This window comes from Falco biarmicus, chromosome 1 (assembly GCF_023638135.1).
Source record: "Falco biarmicus isolate bFalBia1 chromosome 1, bFalBia1.pri, whole genome shotgun sequence".
Lineage (NCBI taxonomy): Eukaryota > Metazoa > Chordata > Aves > Falconiformes > Falconidae > Falco > Falco biarmicus.
In genome coordinates this window covers 20,674,080-20,699,272 of record NC_079288.1, presented here as the reverse complement: position 1 = coordinate 20,699,272, position 25,193 = coordinate 20,674,080, and the positions used below count along the sequence as shown (strand labels likewise).

The 25,193-nt window shown below is 48.8% G+C and overlaps 2 protein-coding genes across 2 annotated transcripts; both read right to left on the bottom strand.

Annotated features, from left to right (window-relative positions):
* Nucleotides 1-916: 916 nt before the first annotated feature.
* GUSB (glucuronidase beta) lies at nucleotides 917-12,730 on the bottom strand. Its single transcript, XM_056333035.1, has 12 exons — nucleotides 12,493-12,730; nucleotides 10,636-10,824; nucleotides 10,004-10,185; nucleotides 9,348-9,490; nucleotides 8,646-8,833; nucleotides 7,605-7,757; nucleotides 6,743-6,921; nucleotides 6,183-6,329; nucleotides 4,930-5,014; nucleotides 3,182-3,358; nucleotides 2,413-2,548; nucleotides 917-1,143 (listed from the first exon to the last, which is right to left on the bottom strand). Exons 1-12 carry the CDS (start codon nucleotides 12,721-12,723, stop codon nucleotides 986-988), a joined length of 1,968 nt encoding a protein of 655 aa, XP_056189010.1. The 5' UTR covers nucleotides 12,724-12,730; the 3' UTR covers nucleotides 917-985.
* Nucleotides 12,731-14,501: 1,771 nt separating this feature from the next.
* On the bottom strand, nucleotides 14,502-23,840 carry LOC130143678 (argininosuccinate lyase-like). The gene is made up of 17 exons (XM_056326516.1): nucleotides 23,699-23,840; nucleotides 23,525-23,587; nucleotides 21,243-21,437; nucleotides 20,188-20,271; nucleotides 19,805-19,861; nucleotides 19,449-19,546; nucleotides 18,755-18,832; nucleotides 18,269-18,346; nucleotides 18,072-18,124; nucleotides 17,641-17,703; nucleotides 17,308-17,422; nucleotides 16,543-16,627; nucleotides 16,309-16,368; nucleotides 15,947-16,030; nucleotides 15,604-15,684; nucleotides 15,250-15,356; nucleotides 14,502-14,742 (listed from the first exon to the last, which is right to left on the bottom strand). The coding sequence occupies exons 2-17, from the start codon at nucleotides 23,534-23,536 to the stop codon at nucleotides 14,592-14,594; spliced, it is 1,401 nt and encodes a 466-aa protein (XP_056182491.1). The 5' UTR covers nucleotides 23,537-23,587; nucleotides 23,699-23,840; the 3' UTR covers nucleotides 14,502-14,591.
* Between the last annotated feature and the right edge of the window lie 1,353 nt (nucleotides 23,841-25,193).

Here is a 25,193-nt window from a genome sequence, read left to right as displayed (position 1 = left end):
TACGATGTTTGCAGACTTAGTGTTGAGCTCTTCTATGAGTGTTGGCATAATCTATTACAGTCTAAAGCCTGGCCTTTAGAGTCTTCTTAAGACTGGTGTGCAGCCTGAAAGGGATGCTACTCACTACATTACTGTCTAAATTAGTGTGTACACATTAATGTACACATCACCCTATCCCAGAATGCTTCAGGCCAGTATCAAGAGGGTTTAGAACAAACTTCCCCTCTAGAATACTATTCCTGTAGCACACAGCGACAGTTTAATATGAAGGAAGCCCTTCCATGCTGGAAGGTAAAACCGCATGTAAAGCGGCATTCTGGTACTGTGAGTAAAATAAAAACAGTTTTAAACAAAGCTCAGTTGGGGTAGTACCTATCTATCCAACATATTCCACCTTGCTGCTGTAGTATGCATTCCATACTGTAACACTGGAGTATGTTGGGTATCCTTACAGAAGTTGTGGGTCATACACTTCCTGGATGCTGTGAATTCTTAGGATTTCTCAGCCAGCCACATACATTCTGTCCAGCAAGAGAAGCTATATAAATTGTGCTTTTTGGTGTTCCTGTGGACAATTTGCTGTGATCTGAGTAGTGTTAACTGGTAGGGGAGTATAACTGGAAAACCTCGAAGGGATGTGATGTTCGTTTAGAGTAACTTAGATTATTATCAGTTTTCAGCATTGATTTGTATCACGTAACACTTTTAATTTTTTTGCCATAAACGGATACCTCAGTCAGAATCTCTAACTAACTTCAGCTCCTTGAAACTGAATATTCATTTTACTACCTGGAAACAGGAAGCCTACAGCCATGGCTAAGCACAGGAAGCTAGTGTTTCTGATCTGCTTCGTATCATAGTAACCACTTCAGGTGGACTAGAAATTGCATTAGACTTGCAAGACTTGAGTCAGGCATAAATGTTACTTAAACAGAAATTTAATGAACAAGTTCTGCATAGTACCCAGCCACTACACCTTTTGATCTCACTTTAGAAAGAGAGCGTGTGATTTTATTATAGGAGGAAGACAGCTTGATTCATTCGCAATCTTCCAGTATCTTTCTCTAAGAACAAATGCAGCTGATTTGGGCTGTCGTTGGCGGGTAAATATTCCTTTCTTGTTTCCCAAAACACGCGTGGTCCCTGTAGAGAAGTTATAAAATAAAGCAAGTATATATAAAATGCTCTTATACCCCCTGCTGTGAGCTGTTACAGTGTATGTACTAAATCAGGTTAGGTGGAAGAGACCTATGCACTTTCTTCTACACAGTCAGGTACAACAGGGAACTTTGCAGATTTAACTTGCGTCATCTTGGCAAGATTAATTGATGTAACTGAGCAATATAGCTGCAAATCATTGTATTTACAACTGGTAAGTTGATGACAGTTCAGGTGTGCCCATTAACTTGATCAGTATTATATGTACAGAAGATATTCCTTCTGCCATTAGTTCCACCTTGAAATTAGATGGTGAAAATGTTGATTACTATTTGACTGTACTGTCCTTTAGTGGTGTCTGTATCCTTTTTGCCTATTTTAGTTTTCATAGGAAACTAGAAAAGATAATCACAACATGCAGAGAAACTGGAACTGTGTATGTGCATGTGAACTTGTCTACAGTTTTTTTCCATCCTGCCATTTGAAACTGATACTACTTTTCTGACTGCTTCTCTGCAGTGACTCAGCTTTCTAATTCCTATATTGGTGCTCTACAGATTATTCTTAATGGTGTTCCTCTGCCTGAAATTAACACTGACTGTTCACCACCCTAACTCTCTGCAGGTGGCACATGCGTAACTGGTTCCTTACTAGGTCTCCTGAGTTGTAGTTTTTTAATTCCTGTGTGACTGTCTGCACTGTAGATTAAGTAATGCCCCATACTTGGCGAATGCACTTACATTTATTAAGTGGATGGAGTGTCATGATAGACAGTTGTCTACCAGTGTGGCATCTGGTCCTCTATTGCTAAACCTCTACCAAGTTAATAATACATTGTTAAAGTGCTCTGTTACTAAGGGCAGTTGTAGATGAAATATGAAGCAAGTGAGACATCCTTAACAGCTGACTGAAGCTCTGAATTGAGGATGACCAAGAAATAGAAGTAATCTGGGTCTGCTCACAAGCTTCCCTTGCATTCTGCCCTAGCGTGTGGTCTTGTGCTCTGGGTGGTGTCTTTGCAGGTGGGACATCTAGGAGCTCAAGCTGGAGGGAGAGGATGCATTAAGTATGGGCAGGAGCTTCCCTCTTGGCTCTGGTCGTGCTGGACTTTCTCACAGAAACCAGCTGTGCTCTACCTTGCTAAGCAGAGGGCCCTGTTGTTCTACCCTACAGCACGATATCCTTTGTGTATCATAAACCATGTCAAACTCGCAGGGAGGATGGGAAGTTGTTTAGAATATAAATATAGCTTACCTTGATTAGTCATGAAATCAGCAAAATTCCATATGAGCTCCCCAATCACATACTCTTTCCTCTTTTTGTCAAAAACAGAATGGTACTCCCTTAGCATGGCTTTCTGATACTCCTCGCTGAACATAAGAGGTGGATCCTACAGCCAGGAAAAAGAGGTGGCCTTGAATGAAGGTGACAGTTAAGCTCAGCAAAGGCTCCATGTGTTAACTTTCTGTTTGCTGGGGACCTGCTTCCTGAACACGAGCTTTGCGACTGCTTGGTCTTTTCATTGCCACTGCATTAACAATGGCCGTTTAGTGTCAATTAGCAAGTACTGACATTGCAAGGGGAAACACACATGAAATACAAACATAATGCCATGTATACTGGGGGAGAAGTTGGTGGTTTTGCTTGGTGATGGTGCTTTGTCACGTTGGGTACAGGAGTGCTGTGCCCTTCTGTGCAGGATAGCATCATGAAATGAACGTCCAGTCTCCAGTGTCGTTATCTACCAATTCAGCATTTGCTACAAATGCCAAAGTACAGATTTCAGAGTGCTCAGTGCTTTTAGTCAAAGCGAAAAATCTGTTTAGAATCTAACCTTCATTAGTCAGTGGCAAAGCTCGTTGATTTCAGTGGAGCAGGATTCCAGTCCTGGAGTCTTCTGGACACAAGCTAATGCATCTCAAAACTAGTCAGGCTCAGCGGTACCCATCCCTTCTCATGAAACTTTGCTGACCCTGTAAGAAAAGCAGTGCTTTTTTCCATCTAGGGCATCTATAACACTTACGCTGTGAAGTCCAGGAACTGAGTCTGCTCCATATTCGCTCTGGATAATGGGTTTTTGGTAGGTTTTATACCAGTTTTCAAACTGTGTTGTGAGTTGCAGTGGAATAACTTCCAGGTGGCCTGGGTCATGATACCAGGAGAAGTAGCTATTTACGCAAATTACATCCACATAAGGAGCCTACAGAAAAACAGGTTGACAGTGTTTTGTCACAGAGCTCAACCTAGAAAACCTTCATTCACGGAGCTAAATCCTCCTTTTGGGTAATTTCATGGAATCCAATTTTATTACACATAGAATAAAGTCTTTTCCGCCCATCACTCAAACCCTCCCAACATGACCTCTTGCCCAGAAGAAAAGCAGGATAAATTTAATAATCTAATAGCGTATTAATTTGGCCTTTTTCTTACAGACTTAGGAAGTCACAGCAAAGAATTAAGACAAGATCAACCCATTTCATCCTCAAGTTTGTTAGAAGTTTTTGAGTTTCCAAGATGTCTCTGGCTTGCTGGTACATTTAAGTGTACTTTTTGAGTATTGGAATGTGATTATCAAGTTAGTGGTCAAATATTTTGACTAGCAACTAAATTTGTGCATCAATGGTGCAATACTAAGACTAAGCATTCTGCAAGTTATATGCCATTTCTACCACATGGACAGTATGATAAAAGGGCACAAAGCCCGCTAAAGATAAAGTGATGTTGTATGTAACTTGTTCAATGTTCTCTTAACATGTTTTGTAATAAAAGAAAAAAAGTTAATATCGCATCAGTGTATGAGATCTGTTCTTTGGTTTTGTTTTCCTGTGTCTCCTTAAGCTAGTTAGAATACGTTTGTGGGGACGGGATGTCAGAATCAGTGTGCGCGTGCCTGATGCACCAGCACCAGCCAAGAGCAGATCCCTGCTGGACTCCTTCAGAACTGAGCCCACCAGGGTTTTTTTTCCTAGGGTGGGGAGGAACAGACCTTTCTGTTTCAAAGGGCCGTTCCTGCTAATTGTAGGAGAGCTTGAAAGAACTACAACGTGTAACCTGTACTGGGGCCACAGGGTAGTAGTATGTATCTACAAACTTACCTGCTAGAAGTGTTTATTTGTACAGTAGTGACAAGTATAAAGCCATGCTGAAAAATTAAAAATTACATAGGAACTACAAATTTATGTGTTAAAGATCCCTGGTTCATGCTATGGCCAGCTTCAGCACAGACAGCCAAGAAAAGTGCCTTTTGGCTATTTATACAGCTCTAGGACTTAATTGCGAAGCTAGAAGTGCTTTTAGATTATTCAGTGTTAACAGACATCTGCCAAAGACGATCTAGAGCAGTTTAAAGCAGGAATTAAAGCAAAGCTTCCTTCAGACTTCCACAAGGGCTGTTGCCATTTTAAAGAGGTTTAAGCCTTGGTTTAATTGCAGGTGAAAATCCTGAGTGTTGGTAAACACAATCAATCAATGTAATAGCTAAGCATGACAATGTTAACAGAGTCCAGGGGTCTGATCCTGCCTACTTCGTGCAAGACAAAGAACTGATCTCTCTTGCAGATACTTCTTTTTCAGCTGAACTACAACTACAGGATAAGGTGTTTTGTACTAAAACCAAAAAATGCAAGTTTTCTTCTTCCTTTCCCTGTTAAATATATCCAGTAAACTTGGGGAGGTAGAGGGGAAAGGACTGTAAAACAAATGACAAGAAGAGGAAATTTAATGTGTGGATTTTTTTTTTTAGAAAAGGAAAAGGCTAGAAAATAAACTTACACCACGATCAAGAGCGTAATTGGCATCTGTCACAAAGGTTACTGGTCTGGAGGGATCAAGAGCTTTAGTGTGAGCTATCACTGTCCTGTTTGTAAACAGTAAAGCAAGAGTTCAACAGATGGAGAAGCACAGCCCCATTTCCCCAAACTCTGTCTACCCCCAAAAGACAGCTGGAGCTGTTCTTGATTTAGCAGACAGTATTTTTAATAAAATACTGCAGGACACTTGGCGATAATCTGCTATAAGGTGCCTGCAATTCGAGCCAGTTCTGTAGGAGAGTAAGTATCATGGCAAAGAGACTACCCGTCACAAAGCTGGTTGCTATCCCACCTGAAAAAAGACCAGAGTGGAAGTATGGAAGTCTGTTGGTGCCAGCAACTTGGAACTTGGAGAAGGGACAGGGAGTTTGAATACAAAAATGTAGGAAGGGTAATGGGAAGTTTCTGAACAATTCTTGGGATGTGTTCCTGCAAAAGCACAAGGCCCTAGCCCTACGCTACAGCAGGCAGAGCAGTCAAAGGTTGGCTGCTTTTGAGGAAACCTTGACTGAAGGAAACCTTGACAAAGGTGAGGCAGAACGGGAGGATCAAGCTCTGCTGCTACCTCGACATGGCAGGAGGGTGGTAGATCATTCTGAAGAATGAAACTTCATAGTTGCTTCTTAATGCAGCTACAGGGGTGTCTAGGAGCAGTCTCCTACCCCATTACAGAGATGGCTCTTGGCTATCCAGAGCTTGAATCTCTCAAAATAAAATCAAGGGGTCTATAGGGACTCGAAACTGGCTTTGAAGTGGGGTGTCACAATCCCCTGCAGAACAAACAACTAGCACTAACTGAAGAACATTTTCTTCAGAATTAAAGGTCAATTATTGTACAGCTTTGGTATAATTATAAAAAAAAATAGCACTCTTCGCTTGGTAACAGGGAATATCCTGTTTCCATCAGGATAATTTCCATCAAGCTTTTGCCTGACTTTAGGTCAAGAAGAAATACTCAGACCAAATGCACTTCTACTAATTTTGCAGAGCCTTACTGGTTCAAAAACAACAGTTTGAAACTGTTGTGCGGTTCCAAGCATCAGTTCAACACACACAGCGGTTACACTTTTAGTTTGCATCTGTGGGTACTGTTTCAGGGTTCCCCAAAAATGCTTGCCCTCTCTTTACTACTTCTCTGTGCCATCCCAAAAGAAGAAGATACATCATCTCGCCAAGATTCAAGCCTCAGCTCTCTGTACAAGCAAATGCACTTACTTAAAGTAGTAAGCTGCTGGGGGCAGCTCTGATGCCGGCTCGTTGGCTACCGACCACATCACAACTGACGGCCTGTTCTTATCTCTGCGGATCAGCTCCTCCATCACAACAAGATGATGCTGCAAGGACTTGTTCCCAAAGCTCTCCCTTAAAGATGGAAAGAAGCAAGACCTGGTGAGGTGAAGGTATAAAATCCATCCCCCTTTGCCTTTCCCAGTGAAACTCAAGGGAGTTTATACAGTTATACACAGGGGTGTGGAAGTACAGCTGAGCCTTGATACTGAATATGGCTTCTGCCCTATTTCCCCAAAGCCTGCTGCACAGTTCAGGGCCGTGGTTTGGGCTCATTAACGGAGCCAGACCAAATTACGCTGATGTCCATGTGGCAAAGAGCCCCCGGGTTGCCCAACCTCTGCTGGCACACGTGGCGCAATGGGCTGATTTCTAAACAGAGCAAAGTGCTTCCATTATCAGGGCAGCGGGCGCTGTGGGCCGGGAGGGGGGTGCTTTCCAAGCAGCTCAGGGAGGAACAAGGAAATGAGGTGAAGAAGGGGTCTTACGACATTTTAATGCCCACGCCGGGGCACTCGTCAATCACCACGATGCCGTAGGCATCGCACAGGTCCATGATCTCCTCGGCGTAGGGGTAGTGGCTGGTGCGGAAGGAGTTTGCCCCCAGCCAGCGCAGCAGGTTGAAGTCCTTCACAACCAGGGGCCAGTCCAGGCCTTTGCCACGGATCTGAGGGGGGCAGAGAGAAATGGCACCCAGTCACACTGCGGGCCCCTCACGCCTCGGCCGGCACCGCTGCTGCCTGAGCGTGCCAGCCCAGGGCACCCCTTCTGGCTGACAGCAGCACCCCTCCGGGCGGTGCTGTGCCTTTCCGAGGGGCGCTGGCAGGCCAGGAGCCTGGTGCTACGGGGCAGCGGGGGAATGGCGGCGGGGGGGGACGGCGGAGAGCAGCACTGCCGCCTGGGGGCTGCCCGGGCCGCCCGCTCCCGCCCTCTCGCGGGCTGAGGCGGGAAGCGGCGCGCGGCGGGCGCTGAGGCGGGAAGCGGCGCGCGGCGGGCAGGGCGGGAGGCTCTGGCGGGCTGCGGGGGTCAGACCCGCCGGCCGGGGGCTTCGCTCCCAGCCTTTCCCAGGGTGGGGAATGCCAGAGCCGCTCCTTCTGACTGGAAACCATGGCTGGGAGAGCGTTTAGTGTCACCAGCGCACCGCGGGCTCGCCCGTGTGCCCCGAGAGGGATGTTATGGCTGTGGCAGGAGTGGGCATGGCATCCCCTTAATGCTAGTACAACTTCACCCCAGCCCTCCCGCCCAGCAGATGGGTGTGAGGTAAACGGCTCCTTTGAGCAGAGCAGGGAGGCGAGAGTGGGTGAAGCAAGGTGCCACGGGGCACCCACACCACAAGTGCTGCACACTTACGTCTGCATCCTCATGCTTGTTGACACCATGGAAGTAGAAGGGCCTGCCGTTGATGAGGAACTGCGTGCTGGTGACATGGACAGTGCGGATGCCGACGGGGAGCGTGTAAACATCCTCCAGCAAAGCCCCGTTTGCCTGTGCCTGCATTTTCACCTGGATTTCCAAGAGGGACATGCAAGTGACATGCTGGGCTTCACAAGGGCACCCCATCCTCCCCCCCCGGTCTGCAAGGGCTATCTTGACTTCCCATCCATTTTCCCACCCTGCCCTGGCACATGGCCTGCTCCTCACTGCTGCTTCAGCTGCCTCTTGTGGCCCTCAGGGAAGGAGCAGAGTCTGACTAAACAGAAATCCAAGCTGGGGAAGTTGAAGGATGAAGAATGAACCCTGGATGACCCTTCTGGGGCTTGTTCACCCCAAGAGCTTCACCTTCTTTCCTCCTTACTCATCTGGACCATTTCACCCCTGCAGGCAAGGCAGTGGTACACCTCTTCTGCACTGCACCTTGATACCAGGCAATGACTGAAATGTCATCTTCTCACAGGAGGCACGTACCTGAGCCTCTGGAAACTCACAGCAGCTCATGTGCCCTAATTTCTACATCTAAATGTCACTACTCACCCTCAACTCACACAGAGTCTTCCAGGCTCATGCTACTGAAGCTGAACTCTCGTCTTGCAGAGTGACAAGAAAGCTCAATGCATGGCAAAGCACAGTGGCTTGTTCCTCAGCTTTCACAGTATCTCCTCCCCTGTACTGCCTGAAGCAGCCCTTTTGCAAAGGATGGATGGGGCACTAAATGCAAAGGGCAAGCATCTCAGCACACACGTGTGCTCCTCCTTCTCACTGACAGACCTTTCAGTTTAGCACCCAGAAAGCTGGCAAAGTTTGATTTGATTACCACGTAATTAGCAATGCCACTCTGGTCACGTGAGTAGGATCCATGGGAGAAGATGAGTATGGAAGATGGGACATATGGCAGTTCCTTAACGGTATTAGATAGAGGGAATGCACACAGGAAGGAAGAACTGTCCCTGTTACCTCTAAGAAGTAGCGGTATCCAGGATTCTCATGCATCAGGTAAGGCCACCAGAGATTTGGGTTCAGGACTTTTAGCTCTCCAGCTGGCCCATCGCCTGTAGCAACCACTTTCCCCTCTTGGTCATGTAAATTCAGGGACAAGGAATAGAGGGTGCTGCCAACAACTGACACCTGATATTGCACCATTGCTGGTTGAAAGGCAACAAAAAAACAATCAGATACTGCCATGAAAGGAAAACTACATGCACCAAATGTTGAAGGGTTTTCACATACAGCAGCATTAAAAAATGAGGGAGATATAGAGTGGCATAAATTGAATGTAAGAAGCCTTACATTCTCTCTGTCTCTAAGTCCACAAGTTTCCAGCAAGATTTGTAGATCACGCAACTCTGTTACTTAGAGATAATCCTGCTATAAGTGGCAGGAAAACTGCTGCTACTGAGAAATTCTACCTCAAGAAACACCTGATCATCCTTTCACTTGTCTCTTGCAAGTCTCTTGCAAGTAATTATTTTCTTCTTACTGCTTGTGAACTCTTTAGCATATTCGCGCAGCTGCTGAGCTATGCAATAGACCAGCTCAGGTTCAAAAGAAAGCCACTATGAAACAAATTCAATCAGATTTTTGCAGGAAATTTTCTCAGCTGCCCTTGTCATCTCCATTTGGAGCCTGAGGTAGCTGCTGTAGTTGTTCTGGACCTACCAACACTCTCTGATGAAGTAGTTGTCACAGTAATATCATCTATGTAGACGGAAGGGGTGGTATAAAGCACAACCGGGCGATGGATTCCAGCATAGTTAAAGAAATCAAACCTGATGTTCTGTACAAAATAGTTCTTGGGATACCTGAGTGAGCAAGACAGAAGAAATGGCTGCATTATGTTTCATTACACGAGAACTGAAGGCAGCATATGGATGTTAGCAGTTAAAAATAGTCATATAATAATAGATGGTAGCTGGTAAAATAGACTATACAACAGAACGAATCTATCTTTCGGTAGTGCTACTACTGCTACACTGAATGGGACTACCAGTCAGCAAACATCTAATGCACTGGATGGGTTTGATCCTTCAGGATAGCTGGTACTTGCAGTCACCAGCTAAATTCAAACTTATCAAATCTGCCATTGATTCAACATGGAAAATCACTTAATCTCAGTTCCCTGCATATAAAACAGATGCAGGTTCCTCCTAACACCAAAGCTTAAACTCCTCCCTGCTTGACTGATGAATTTCAGCATAAATACAATCCCACGCTTTTGTCAGTTGCTTGGAGGTTCTTATGAACCAGCAGTTGAATAAATTCCCATTCCCTCATCCCTGGGATAAGCTCAGCAGTACAGTGCTTTAGCAACTCACCTTGTTTTGTCATTCATGTACTGAATTGACCCTGGAGGCAGAGTATGGGGTGTCAGCGTGTTGTTGAGTGCGACAGTGATGCGGCAGGGGACCCCTGGGCTGCCCTGGATGATGCTACTTATATCTGCTTCAAAAGGAAGGTGGCCGCCTTCATGCTCCACAACTTGCACCCCGTTGACCCACTGCAAAAGAAGACACCCGTGAGCCCAAGAAGCAGGGTTATTGCCATTTTGTGGCAAGCATAGCAGGGAGAAGGGAAGGAGCCCAGCAAAAGGCAGCTGAGATTCCCAGTAACACTGAACCTTGTTCTAGGCTCTTACTCCTCAAGGGATCAATCTAGCAGCCCTTCCTTTGCTGGGAGCTAGGTCTGGGTCACATACAAGCAAGCATCACTGAAAGATACGGTTTTGGGCAGATCCTGTAGCAAGCAAATGTGTTAGTTACTAGTCCTGATATCGGAGGATCAGACAAGAGAGACCTGGGAAATACGGCCAAGTTCTGGGCTGAAGGAAAACGGACAATAGCAAACTGATATAAAATCTAGGCAGGGATTATTTGCTGAACAAGCCATGAGACAGATTTCAGTGCAGCATGATTTTGGAAACGCAGGGACAATTTCCTGTGCAACGTACCACAATGGAGTAGTAATGGGCACTACCAAATCGGAGCACCACTCTAGTGTTGAGGTCATCCTGAAGCCAGCGGAGAGGAAGCAGGACCTCTTTCTCATACCAAACCCAGCCGACGTAGTTCTCCAGGCTGGGGTCTTGAGTGATATCGTTGAAACTGGCAGGCACCGGCATGTCAATCACAGGGCCAGTCTGGCAGGAATAGCACAGAAAAGGAGGGAACAGGTAATATAGAAACAAGAAATTTTACTGTCTTGGCTATCCAGCCTATCCTGCTGGAGGTGTCCCCTTCCACTGACAGCCTTACAATCCCTTTGCCAAGTGGAAATACTTGGGAAAAACCTGTTTAGAAGCTGGTGTGGTCTGTCACAGGCCCTATATGAGTCCTAATTAGTACTGGGCCCAGAAACCTGCCTGTTCCTATAAGAAGAAGCTGCTCTTACCTTTTCCCCTCCCAATGTATAACGAAATGCTTTCATTAATGGCTCTGGTACTGCAAAATCAGAGAAGTGAGAGTAAAAAAATGAATGTCCAGGTCATTGTTTCAGCCTGGGACTTCCCACAAAGTGTAGTTTTCCCTGCACAGCTGTAGCTGTTGGGTGAGCCATGCTGGTGGTGCGGTGTCAGCTCACTGGCGCAGGGTGCTGCTTGTCAGGCTAAGGGCTGGAGTAGAAGGGTGGCAAGAGGCACAGATACTTTGGGCCAGATGCCCCAGGGAAGGTCTGTGGAGACTCTGTGGGATGAGTCCAGCCTTTCTCACTCCCTGGAAGCAACATAGATTCTTTAGGATTACAGCAGAGTCAATTCACTTGCTTATTTTTAATATATGGGTTATATGCAGGCAATGTTACACCTTTAACACTGAAGTAAGCGGATGCTATTGCAAAACAGAGCTGTTCATTTTTAGCACCTGCTGCGCTCATGATGTTGCATAAACGAGTGCTGCAGCAGCTTCCCCTTTCCTAAGGAAGCCTTTCCACGGAGAGCGGAACAAGGAAGGTCTGGTCACCCAGGGGTGGGTATCATGTGTGCGGCTGACTCAGCACTGAACTGTACCAGCACTGCAGAGAAACTCAGTGCTCTAATCAGGCATCAGAAAATCCTAGCAGGAAAATCTTTGGATGGTGAAGTGGATTTTTTAGTATCTGATACAGGAAAACCTTGGACTGGATGGCCATAATGTGTGTCTCCTTTAGGGAGAGTCTCTGGGGTCTAAAGCAGGTTGAGCATGCAGGTCTAAGCCTCCCCTTAGGGAGCATAGTTCAGGATTCCTCTCCTCTGGCTGTCTCTTTCAACAAAACTTCTAGCAGCATAGTGTCTTTCAGCTCTTCTCTCCTTCCACAGTTTGGAAACAAATTGGCCAAAGCGCTAAAATAGAAATTATGCAGGACACGTACATTTTATGCATAGAAGACATAACTTCTGTTTTGAGGTAATGGTGTTAATTTCATAACGGATTTCAGTCACACGAGTTTATCTGCGCTCAGCTACTCTGGAACAAATAATTCAAGCCTGCCCTCTCCCGGCACGTTCCTATTTATTCCGTGCCGCCGAGGATAGGTGCGCGTTGTGCAAGGCCAGCCCCGCTTTTGCAGCACAGGGATTTCTACGGCATCTCAAGGTGGCTCAAATGCTTCCGGGCTCCCGAGCAGAAGCGGGATAACGGGAGGCAGCCGCTCCTTAAAAAGCCCCCGCAGAGAAACCCCTGCACGGCGACGAGCCCCCGCTCCGCAAGCCGGCTGGGCAAAGGCGTTCCCGGGAGAGGAGGGACGCCCGGTCCAGGGGGGCCCTTCCCGGGAGAAGAGCCCCCCACCGCCCAGCCCCGGGGCAGGGGCAGCCCCCGCCCGCGCCCCGCCGTACCTGCCGGAGCGGCTGCCGGTACCAGCGCTGCATGAAGCCAGCGTCCCTGCTCGCCGAGAAGTCGGCGCGGAAGCTCCAGAGGCCGCCGAGCTCCTTCCGCTCGCGGGAGGGGGTCTCCCGGGGGTACAGCATGCCGCCCGCCGCGACCGGGGCCGGGGCCGCCGCCAGCAGCAGCAGCAGCCGCCAGCCCGCCGCCCCGCCGCCTGACGCCCGCGCCGCCATCTTGGTCATGGGCAGTGCCCGGCCGCGGGGCGGTACGGGGGGGCGGGTAACGGGGGGGCGGGTAACGGGGGGCGGGCCCGCCCCGGAGCGGCCGCGGCACGGCCCGGGCGGGGCCCGATGCTGCCACAAGGGGCGGCTGGTGGCGCCAGGCAAAGCCATCGGTAGCCTGGCGTACACACGCTGGTAGGCGTTGGGCTGTGTCCAGGATCGCTGGGTTTCCAGAGGCGGTGTGCGTGTGCTTTTTGTTTGTTTATTTATTTACTTGCTTTCTTACCTTTATTTATTTTCAGAGTCACTTGTGGAAGCGGAAGGGCAAGAAGTTATTGGAAGTGGCAAAGATCAGCACTGATAACCAGGTGGCATCTTGGGGACAGGCAGGAGGGTGATCTCTGCATTAGAAAATCACCTCTGCGCTCGTCTGTGAAGCGTGGTAACATTTCCTACTCAGAGTATGTCCTTCAGAACTTCGTTAGGAATAAAGCAGGACAGAGAAAAGCATCACAAGGGCAAGGGAGGAAAGAGATGCTATCCCATTGATTTTAATATTATAGTACATTTATTAGTAGCCTATGTTTGTTTTGTGGATGAGAACAGTGCCTCCATGCACAGTAAGCAGCAGTCATGCTGATTCAATTATGCAACAGCTGAGTTTATTGCAGATCAATGAAAGGCACGGTGACACATTGGAGTATTGGAAAGGTGGTTAATAAAATGGGGAGTACCAGTGATGATGAACTATTTATTTAAGCAAGAGATTGAGATGTGATCTCAATCTGCTAAAGCCACCTTCTTTTTACAATCATCTGGGCCCTGTGTTACTCCGCAATGACCCCCAAGATGCTGAACGGTGGCAGCTGGGAACAAGCCAAAGTCTAGTCAGCTGAGCTGTAGGAAGGTACTGATTAGGAATGAGAAAACAGGGAGAAAGCTTATGTGAGGAAAGAAAAGAACTAAGAACTGGGGAGGAGGAGATAATCCCTTGGTGTTAGCTGTTTCTCTCGCCTCTCCACCTGAATTGAATGTACATAACTGATTTCTCTGCCACAGCTAAGTTAGCTGGAAGATGAGACAAATGTACTAAACCAAAGAAACATGTCAGTAAGCAGCAGGGGACGCAGGAGCTTCCTGGCACTTCATTCCTCCGTTAAGACTTTTCCTGGTCTTTGTTCTGATTTTACTTCTGTAAGGACAGAAGGGAAGATGGCAAGTTATTTTTGTAAGAGGCAACAGCAATGCAGTACTAGGGATGTGTTTTTTTAAAGCACTCTGCACCACCTAGCTTGGAGGCAAATTGGCGCCTATGTCATGCAGAGGAAGGAGCTGGAGCAGAGGTCATGCAACCCTGTGCTTCAGTGTAAACCAGAGCCAAAGGTTTTGTGATGGGCTGGGAGGATGTGTGGGTTGACCTGCTGGCCAAGACCTGCTTAAGGCTATGCAAATTCCAATGTCAGGTAAGGAGAAGGCTTTTTTCGTTTGCCAAAAGGCAGGCAGGGAAACATAATCCTAGGAGGAGGGCAGTGAGAGCTGGAGATGTGGCATGCATGGCAGATGTTGTTCTAAGTGTCTCACTTTGTAGATACAGACAAGCCTCTCTAAACATGTGCTGACATTCCTGCTGCTCTCTACCTCCCAGCTCCCAAGAGCTTGGACACCCCATAATGCAGCTCCACTGCCAGGGGGGGCGGAGCCCCCATCCTTTCACACCAGTGAACATTTTCCCAAGCCTCATCAGGGCTGAGGAAGCCCAGCATAATGTTGTCCCTAAGAAGAAAGACGCAAGACAGGAGTTTCAGTGAACTACATACACCCCAGTGTTTATTAACTCCAGATTAGTGTGATAGGCACAATGCTGCATCCATGGGATCTCTCCCCACACTCTAAGCTTGTTCCTTCAGCCTCTTCAGCAGCTCCCTCAGCTGCTCGATCTGGGCAGTCACGCTGCTCTTGGCGGTACCACCCATGGCCGTGTACTGCTCCACACTGTTGACTACGTTGAAGACCTGGGCAACGTCGCTGCCAAACAGGGGGCTGGGGAGGCAAAGAGAAGAGGTGTCAGTGGGGAGCTTCGGGTGCTGCCGCCTAGCTTTACATGCTCACTGCCTGCAGAGAGGGTGCATGAGTGGGGATGGAGCCTTTTTCCAAGGGGAAAGGCATCCTGCAACCCTACCTCTGCACTTCTAGTGCCTGCCAGGAGCTGTCTGCAACACAGCACAGAGTCATCTCCAAGGGGAGCCTGAGGAAGTTTGGAGCCAAACTTCTGGAGGGCTGGTGCCTCCAGGTCAGGGCATGAGTTCCTTCCAGTCGCTCCCAATAGCTGCTGCCCATGCCCCGCTGGGGCTGAGTGGTAGTGATGTTCAATCCCCCTTCAGTGCTTGCAGGCCCAGCAGTAGCAGCACTGTCATTCAGGCCAGGAGGATTCTGGGGTGCTGTCTGGCCCGGGCATTTTGGGGAAGGGCACCACAAGGAGGCCTGTGCAAAGGGAGGCTGATACCTGCCTGTTGAGGGAAGTCATGGCAAAATAACAGTGATACGAACCTGATGCTCTTCAGGTCATCCAGGCTGAGATTGTTGATGGTCATGCCTTTAGACTCGGCGAGGTGGACGGCCTTCCCAGAGGCAATGTGGGCTTGTCTGAATGGCATCTGCAGTGAGAAGCAGAGGCCGCAGTCAGTGACCAGGCAACTGGGGTGTTTTTCAAAGGAAAAAATGGATGTGCTCTCTTTTTTGGTTGGCTTGTTTTCACTTAGGGTAATGCCATGTGAATCCAGGTTTGTTGACCCAGACTGATCATCACCTGGGGACAGAACAGAAGGCCTCATCTCAGGCCCTCGCTGAGCAGTATTCCGTATCCAAGGAAATCACAGCTCCCAGTCTCCCACTGATACTTACTCCTTTACGAACCAAGTAGAGCGCCAGGTCAGTAGCCAGCATGTCAGGGCTCAATGCCTTCTCCATGTTCTCCTTGTTGATCTGCAGAAAGGAAAGTCAAAGGGGGACATTATCATCAGCTCCACCTTGGGGACATGTTAAATGATCACAGAGAGGGGACTTATCTTGAAGGGACCTGGCTCTAAAAGGTCTGACCCTCTGAACCCCTAAGCAGCTGAAATGGGGCCATAATGAGCAGTATGGGTGAGGCCTCACCTTAGGACCAGTCCAGAGCTCTTTTACCCGTGCCACTCACAGAATGTGTGCCCCAACCCTATTCAATAGTGGGAGGCTGGAGCTTTACCTGCAGGGTAGAAATCACTCCCGTGGCAACCTGGAGCACAGCATTCAGGGTGTCCACAACATCAAAGACAGCCTCCTTGTCCTCCTACATTAGCACAGGGATGGAAACTGCTGTGAGTCAACCTGATGCAGCCCAAAAGCCCAACAGCCCAAGCAGCCCAGCCAGCAGAGCAGGCTGGTCATCCCAGGGGGCTCCTGCTGTGCCTGGGGTGTCAACTGCAGCGTGCTGCCCCTCAGCCCCTTTCTCAGCATCCTGCACACAAGCAGGGTCTGTGCAGGGAAACGTAGTGGCAAGACTGCTCAAGAGCAGAACAGAGCTGTGTCTGCTGCGAGACATGATGTGAAAACTGACATCTGTTTTACCTGCAGATCCTTGTTGTAGGTGCTTGGAAGTCCTTTGAGGACCATGAGAATGGCAGCCAACTGCAGAGAGAAACGGGAGAGGCACTTCGTTACAGGAGAAGAAGAACATTGCCCCCGTGGAGGTGAAGAGCCGAGACTGGGCACGTTTCTTTACACAGAGGCATGAAGAAGGAACAGTCTTCAGCCATGGTATGAGCAGTTTCCCCATCCCGCTTCTTTCTTTAGCGGGCTCACCCGTCCAAACACTCGTCCAGCTTTGCTGCGGATCAGTTCCAGGCTATCAGGATTCTTCTTCTGAGGCATCAGGCTGCTGCCAGTGCTGAAAGAAAGGTGTGTGGAGTGTAACGGTGAGCAGGACCCCAGTCCCTACAGACACAGGTCATGCAACATGCTGGCCCAGCCCTCCAAAAGCCAAGCGCAGGTCCCCCTTTCCTGGACACGGCTGCAGAGCGTAGGAAAGCAGTGAACTGGGTGTGCTGAGTTTCTCAGGTCTCCCTTAGCAAAGCCTTTGGCTTTGCAGTCTTGTCTGGAGGTACCACGCAGTCCCAGCTCTCAAAGAGGAAGCAAAAATGCGGCTTCCCCCCAGGCAGCTCCATAGACGGTGTCAGCAGGCCAGCTTAAGTGTTGCTGTGACCTCAGAGAGGGAGGGCTGTGGCTGTGCCACCCTGAGAGATGAGTTGTCTGTTGGCATTGCAAGCCTGGCTAGTCAAGGAAGGGCTTTGGCAGGCATTCCCAGCCGAGGAGGAAGTTCCCTCTGCCAGCAGCTGCTGGGGAGGAGCGTCTGCTGAATGCAGACTTGACTGAGTTACCAGAATCAGAAATAAGTGATCATTACTGAGGGAGTGTTCACCCTACAGCTGCCTTTCTGCCAACCTTTTAATGCTGTGCCAGCCTTCTGCAGCTGGGAGACCCCAGCCACAGTCTCATTCTCCTAGGACTGGGATAGCTGAGGAGGAGAGGCTGAGGGAAGGGCTGTCTGCCCAGAGAGAAGAGATTTACCTATAAGCATCAGAGAGGGTCAGAAAGCCAAACTCGCTGGTACTGTAGATGATGAGATCTTCAGCCATCTTGCTAAGGTGGATCATCAGCAGGGTGGCAACAGAGAGGAATTCCACTGCAGAGAAGGCAGGAAACGAGAAGGTGAAAAATTTTCTTGTTTGCTTGACAACACAGAGATCTCTGACTGAAGTTTAAACACGAGCAGATTTTCTGTATAATTACTTCCTAGTGAGGGATTTCAGTCCCCTTGTTAATGGAGGTTAACTGGGAAGGTCTCAGACTCAAGCCTGCTTCTGAAATACCAGTGGGACAAAATGACTGAGTTGTGCTTACCCACAAAGTCTCTCTCGCTAACAGCGTCCATGCTGTTCAGGCTGATGGAAGCAAAGTCCAGCTCTGTAAGGAAGGTGATGGACACAGGAGGTCAGGCTTGGAGTGTCTGGAGCTTGAATGCATCAGGCTGCCCCAGAATGCAGGTGACTGTGAGCCCTTGAGTAGTCCAAGGAATACAGATGTACTTGAGGGCTACACTGCCTGGGGTCTTTGTTATTAGCCCAGGCAGCCAGTGAGCAGCTGACGTGGCTTTTCCTGCTCAGACATCATAGGCATTGCCCTGTCTCATTGCAGCAAAAAGCCTGATGAAAGAAAGGCTTTTGCTCCAGACAGTGTGTTCCGATGCCATTGGGAGCCATGTATCAATGCTTCCCTCCCTCCCAGATATTAGAAGTAGCCCTATGCCACTCAGTACATAGGGAGACATTTACCACTACGCAGAAGTTCTCTATCAATTTCCAGTGGGTTGCCAGCCAGTGCACCGCTGCCAGGGAAAAAAGAAACTGAAGTCAATCAATATAATCTGCATATCCCAACCAAAACTGAGTTCTACGAAGCCAGGAGGGCCACTCTGAAGATTTTGCAGAGCAAAGAAAGGCCCAGTAATTACAAAACCAGTGGACTTTACCTTCCCAAAGGCAAGACATTGATCCTCTTCTTCATCTCTCCCAGGCGCTCAGAATCACGGGTCAGAGCAACAGCATGGCTAGGAAAGGACATGACAGATGAAGCACACGAAGTCAGAAAATGTCACTTTCCTTCCCCAGAAGTGTGCTGCCATGCCTAGAGCCTGGGATCGCCTCTTGAACAGAAGAGGCTCGAAATGGAGCCTAGGCACTAAGGCCCTTTGAAGTGGAACAGCTGGTATCCATACAAGATTCTCCACCCATTAGCTAAGGTATAACTGTGGCCAAAGGTTGGAACATACAGGGCGTCAGCCTCCGCTGCCCACCCAGTGCTTGGGAGTGCCTGTTCCAGTTGGCAGGGTCACCTCTGGTTTGCCACCACCCCCGGCTGCCCCTCAGAAGATGATGCTCCCTCTTGTAGGCTCCAGCTGAGCAGGGCCCTGAGGGTGGAGAAGGCTTCCTCCAGCCAAGAGTGAAAGGTTGGTTACCTGAGCAAGAACTGGCTCCATCTGATGGGCTGAGCTTTCTGCAGGTGGGTGTAGCCAGGCAAGATAACATCAATTTCTCTGCATGTGAAAGGAGAGAAGGAGGTGAGCAGCAGCTGCCAAGACAGAGGGCAATGGCAGGAACACTCCCGGGTTTCCTGGCAAGGTCGCAAGGAGAATATCTTTGGCCTGTGGTGTTTGGAAGTTGCTCTTGCTCTTCCTCTCCCTTTCACCTTTCCACCTAAGCACACTGGGTTTAGGCCTCGCGATCTTCCAGTGTGGGTGTCTGCCCTAGGCCTCCCTGGAAAATTGCCTGGTACAGTAATCCCTCTGTGGCAGGCAAGGATTCCCCGCTCCACCACCATTGGGGAGCGTGGTTTGGGAGGAGGAGAGCTACAGGGAGTTAGCAGAGCTTTCCTCAGACAGAGCAACTTGAAACACGCTCAAGTTCCCCACTCCTTCAGATGGATTTGGTGTTGGGCAGACCTCCAACCTCAGCTCCTTTGCCAGAATGGACTGGGGGAAGAGGCAGGTCTCTGATGTGGACTGTGGAGGAGCCCCGTGCTACCACACACTGCCTGCCTGTACCTTCCTCCACAGGAGACTGCTGCTGCCCTGATTGCTGCTAGTGAAAGAGCAAGGCCAGAAGTCTCCTGCCCCAGCAAGGCCAAGGCCGTGGATTTGCAAAAGGACTTACATGGCAGCGCGTTCCACCAGGGTCTTAATGAGTTGCAGGAGGTGAGTGGAGATGACAGAGAGGGAATTCTTCATGAAGAGCTTCAAGTCAGTCACAACCTGTATGTGGTTGGCCACAGTTAGACAAAGCAGAGTGTGACATGCATAGCGACTGGCCACTTTTACTGCAAGGTAAACCCCTTCTTGTGCTGTGTGATGGGAAGGTGCATCTTCCTCTCCTCATTTGGTCGCTGTGATGTGGTACTGTCACTAAACCTTGCTCCCCAGGAAGAGAGCCAAAGCCCATTCTGATCTGAGGTCTCCTGAAGTGAGAGGGGGAGGAGTACAAAGGAGACAAAAGAACGATTGTGTACCCACCTGATCATTCCTGCTTCTTCCAGTGTGCAGCTTTCCAGCTATGTCTCCGATCAGCTCCTGAGGACAAGAGGAGGATTTCTATCGGTGTCTATATTCTAAGCAGGAGACTCCACACAAGCAGACCTGCTCCCTGCCTGGAAGGGACTCAGCTGCAGGATGCTGTGAGTAGCCATGGGATCTCTTCTGGGGAAGGGCAAGTTTGGGTTCTGTGCTTGTACAGTGCCTCTTCCACTCAAGGGGTCTTGGAGACACTTGATTGTGCACCTGGGGTTTTGGTGCCACAAGGTCCAGAGGCATTTCACAGTGGGGCAGAGGCACATGCACTCAATGTCAGGCAAATCTAGCTGCAGAGGAACGGGAAGAAGAGGTTAGAGGGCCCAAACCTTTAGTCTGCGTTCGTTGGCAGTGTGGATATCCTCATCGGTTTGGGTCACCACAAAGACTCCTTTCGACCATTCCTCAGAGATCTACAAAGATCAGCAGAAACACCGGTCAGCCACTACAGTTACCCTGCTGGGGGCGGGGGTGGAGCTGTAAATGTCCCCAGCAAATACAACTTCTGCCATCCCAATGGAAGTTAAAATGTTAAGTCTCACACAAGCTCTGGCATTCCTGTTCTTTCAGGCCAAGGCTGGCTGCTTGGCTCTGTCCTGATAATCTATACTGCACTTGATGGGATTCATCTCTCTGCCCATGGTGATCCTGCAATGTTATGGCTATAGGAGGATTTAAGCATTGCAACCAAAAAGTGAGCTGACATGTCAGTGATTGCTTTAGCATTGTCCATCAAGGTTTTCCTATACAAGCATTGTATGGAGTCACCATTGTCCATGGTGGGTGAGCAAGAACAACGGATATTTTTAAAAAGTGCTTAGCTGCTGACTTCTCTTCACCCCTATACAATGCTGTGCATTGCTTCCTACTAACTCGGGCAGCCAGACTCTAAAGGACCCCAAGTGCCAGCAGAAAAAGAATATTTCTAATTCATGCTGAAACGATTCCTGGTGCATGTTCAGTCTGAAGAGGATGGATGGGCAGGTCACCCTGAGCACGCTGACCGAGGCACCAGCACTGCCATAACAAGCATTGACAATGTGCTCATCAGGGCTCCAGGCTCTCACTGGGGCTTGTCAGCTGGTTCACATCCTGCTCTTGGGCTTTGGTACCTTTAGCCGGATGCGATTTGCGTATCAATCCCCTGCCCAGAATGTTTCCAACAGTACCAAGTGCAATACACGTGGGCCTGTCATGCCTATGATCTAGGACAGCATTCCCTTCCAGGAAAGCACCTGGGCACATGCCTAGCTCTAAGGAGTGGGATGTGGGGACATTGAAAGCTGGTTTTTAGCACAGCCGCTGAGGGAGGCTACTACAGATGCTGTCAGATAAGGAGCCATTCATTCCAGCACACGTGACAGTTTGTGAAGGAAATAAATACCTTTTCCAGGCCACTCAGGATCTTCTCCAGCTCAGTTTTAGATAGGATCCCAGCCTTCTCCAAGGCTTTGGCATAAGCCATGCTCCCCTGGATATCAACTTCAGACAGTCTCTGATCATAGCTAATGGAAGCATTGAGCATCTCCATGACTGGATCTGTGCTTCCACTGAATCTTCCTCCCCAAAGTTTATCCCCCTGAGAGAGAGAAGAAGCAAAATTAAAAAGTCCTACTAACCTCAGTTAAGGTCCTATGCATTATGTGATGTCCAACGATCTGTCTTATCCAATTTAGAGGACATGCTCAGCCATGTCCTTTCATTGTTGCAGCACCAACCAGAAAAGCCCTGGACTTCAGGACCTTTGGCAAGTAGTTGCAGAGGTGGATAACACATCACTGTCACTAGCATTTAGCCCTTGAGCGGTGAGGTCTGTCTCAGGAATCCTCCAAGATATTTTTCCTCTGCAGGGATTCCTTGAAATTAATATATCAGGGCATATCATGCAAGACCAGCATGCTGAGGCAGTTGTAGGTCAACAACCCTTTTATAGCCTTTTAAAGTGGAGGGAAAAGCAAAGCAGTCAGTAAGGAATATAGTGAAGGCTAGTATCCTCCAAGTCCTTTTTGTGCTGTTGAGCTAACAAAGAGATTTTTCTTTGATTGACAAAGAGCTGTGGGCCAGCATAAGCTACATCCTCTACAACACTCCTGTAAGTATGAAGTGTTAGAAGTTACCATCTGAAGCATCTCTGGAGTCCATGATGTGCTTGCAAACTTTGGCATAAAATACTAGTGTAAAACTGGTTAGGGTGCAGACTGCAGGAAGTGAGGTGTGGGTAACTTCCAGCATCAGGAATGTTCAGGAAAAATAAATCAACAAAAAGGTTTAAAAGAGAAACAAAAGTTGTTTTTCCACCCAAACGAAGTTTCGTGTAGTAACCTCACACACTTGTATGTGTCATCTACCTGCTTCTCTGGGTGACCAGAGACAGGTACTCAGTTCCAGCTATGCATCACAGCAGGGGGGTTCTGAGCTTTTCTCACCAGTGATGCAGCAACTGAACGGAGTCACTAGTAAGGGCCTCATATCTCACTCGATCACAAGCTTTTTGCTTGCCCAGGTAGGACACTCCCCTAAGTCGTAACTCTGGCAAGCTTGCACAGAGATGGATAGGAATTTTGCTTGTGTAGAGACCTTACAGCTTATCCCAGATTTCAAAACAACTCTCCAGTGCTAGTAGGCACAAAAAAGAAACAGGAGGACATTTAAAGGAAGGGCCTAAATACAATTGCCATTTTAGAGCCGATTAGTAATAATTATCTACTTGATTTTATAAACACTCATGTCAAGCCGCTTCTCATGCTGTACGCTATAGCTACCATGGACAGCAAGAAGCTGGCAGGACAGTTGCAAACTAATCTGTGCCAGGGCTTTATCAGTCAAACAAAGCACTGTTGAGTAACTTCAGGAACTCTTTCCCTAGTGACTGTCTCCACGTCTGTGCCGATCCCTGCTGAAACAATGTGCCTGAGAGGACAGCAGGAGAGAGCCTACAGAGCTAAGGCTGTAGGCATGTGGTTTTTGATATCTTTAAGGCAGCTTTGTCAGAAAGCTGAGGGAAGAGAGGTGGGAATCAGAATTGAAAAAGAAAAGTGTTAGAGGTCCTCTGTGTGCATCTGGTGCCCACAGGAGCATGGCATACGGATTAATGGTCAGTACCAGAGCCTAAGCGCTTGAACAGGGAACAAGGTATATCCTAGGCATCTAGTTATAACTTCAGCATTATGGGTTTCCATCCAAGTAAGTAGGTCAGCAGAAACATTGCAACACATACATTTGCAATCAAGAAATCAAAACTGAAAGATTAACGCTAGCTAGCTCCAGGAGACTGGTTAGAGAAGTAGCTAGTACAGTCTGACAGCCGATGGACGCTGGTCTGTAACCCAGAGCAGAGGAGACCAGGGCTGCAGTAGCTATTTGGAAGGGAAAAAAAGTGACTTGCTACAATGATGAGTCCAGCCTCGCCTACTGGGCACAGAAACTGAAAATGCAGCTTTTGTTACAGAGAAGCGTTTACACAAGCTGCTGTGAAGTACCTCCTGCCCAAACACAAGTCATCAGAAATGAACTGCATCGGTTACGAGGCTTTCCCAGGCAGAGGGAAGGACCTGAAGGCAACGCCAGGCTGCTCGGCCCAGGACTTGGACTTCAAGTGAGCTGAGCTCGCATCTGCCGGAGCACCCCCCGAGCGGCCCCCTCCGGAGAAGCAAAGTTCACCCTCACCTCGGCTGCCATTTCGGACGACGTTTTGCTCGTTTGGGCAGCGATCCCGGCAACTGGTGCAACCTGCGGAACAGCGAGGTGAGGTGAGGCTCTGCCCCGGTGCCGGAGGGGGTCCCCGATGCCGGAGGGGGTCCCCGATGCCGGAGGGGGTCCCCGCCGCCCGGCCCCGCTCACCTGCTCCGCAGCGCAGCCCCGGCTGGTCGCTCGCTGCTCCCCGGCCCCGCCGCCCCGCTTTTACACGCCCCGGCGCGGGGCTGGCGGCTCGTCCCGCCCCGGCGGGGCGGGGTGTCCCCGGGGCCGGCCCCGATCCGGTCCCCACTCCCCTCGTAGCACACAGCAGCACGGGGGTGTTCCTGCTTTGCCTGAGGCAGTGTGCTACTACGGCGTGGTTTTTCCCCTGTGCGCTGCCGGAGGCCTTTGAGGGAGTGCAGGAAGTGCATCCCAGTGTTCTTGTCCCCTCTTGGGTTTTGCTGCCCTTTAACCAGCCCTGTTGTCACAGAACCGTAGGATAATTCAGGTAGGAAGGGACCTAGTCCAGCTGTCTTTCCTATCTTCTCTGTCCTACTCTTCATCCCCTTTTTGAGTTACAGATGACGTCTAGGGCATAGTGGGGCTGCATGATGAGTGCCTGCTGCTTTCAGTAGCAGAGAGGACATAGGCAGAGGAGCATCAGGCTATGTCTGGCTACCCAGCCTGAATGAGCAAGTGCTTTTTGCAGCTGGATTTCCAGTGTGCTGCCTTCTGTCCAGAACAAGGCTCAATCTCTGTATCTGGATTCATTGTTGACTATTAACTCACTGCTTCTCAAACATTTCCACTCGTGGTGATTTTTTCTGGGGTGATGACCCTGTTCCCTTACAGACTTCCAGGCTTGCAGATGCACAGAGCATCATGCTGTCTACACTGAGAAAACCTCTTTGAACCATTTTGTTACCAGGTTCCTTCCTCTTCTGAAGCCCCTCATTTTTAATCCTTCTCTTGTCGTGTTCATCTTTTATGAATGTCTTTGTCCTTATTCTGAACTTTGACAGGAGGTTGCTGAGGATCTGGAAAAATAGTAAGCACTAGATTTACACCCAGAATGAATCCTATACAGGGAGAGGCTTTACTGTGTTGTGTTTGTGACATGGGCTCAAGACTGGCCATGTGGAACATGCATAACCCATTCAAAGACTGTTCTCCCTTTAGAGACCAGTTGTGACCCACAGGACTAGAAAATGGAAGATGGGATCTCTGTGGCACTTTCAGAGTTGCCCTGTATCTACTTTGCTATCTGTGTTTTCATGCCATTAACCCCATGCATGTGTGATAATGACCGCTTTGATTTCTAAATATGACCCGTATTTAAACAGTTACGTGGTTCAATATACCAGTGAACACTCCAGTTTACATTCCATTAGTTCCAGGCATCTTTGTAGTTTTTTCCACTTACTTTTATGTGCATTTCTCTGTAACGTGAGGAATAGAAATGGTTGAAGAATAACAATGAAGTTGATTTGAGTTGCCCCTGGCAAAGAGGAGTCCAATCTAGATGAATATGTTTGGATATTGCTGTCTCAAATTCATCTGTTGTGCCTGCAGGGGACGTTGCAGTCATGCAGTGCATCTGTTCTCACAGCTCTCTTGTGATGCCAGAGAAATGTTATTAGCTCAGCACCTTCAGTAGAGA

Excerpts from the sequence above, each read along its gene's own strand:
- GUSB (XM_056333035.1), bottom strand. The coding sequence starts at position 12,723 with ATGACCAAGATGGCGGCGCGGGCGTCAGGCGGCGGGGCGGCGGGCTGG. Across the intron at positions 10,825-12,492 it reads ACCGGCAGCCGCTCCGGCAG|ACTGGCCCTGTGATTGACAT; the intron begins GTACGGCGGGGC and ends TATTCCTGCCAG. Across the intron at positions 8,834-9,347 it reads TACTTCATCAGAGAGTGTTG|CAATGGTGCAATATCAGGTG; the intron begins GTAGGTCCAGAA and ends CCTTTCAACCAG.
- LOC130143678 (XM_056326516.1), bottom strand. Across the intron at positions 16,031-16,308 it reads CCTACAACAAGGATCTGCAG|GAGGACAAGGAGGCTGTCTT; the intron begins GTAAAACAGATG and ends GTGCTAATGTAG. Across the intron at positions 15,685-15,946 it reads GAGTGATTTCTACCCTGCAG|ATCAACAAGGAGAACATGGA; the intron begins GTAAAGCTCCAG and ends TCCTTTCTGCAG.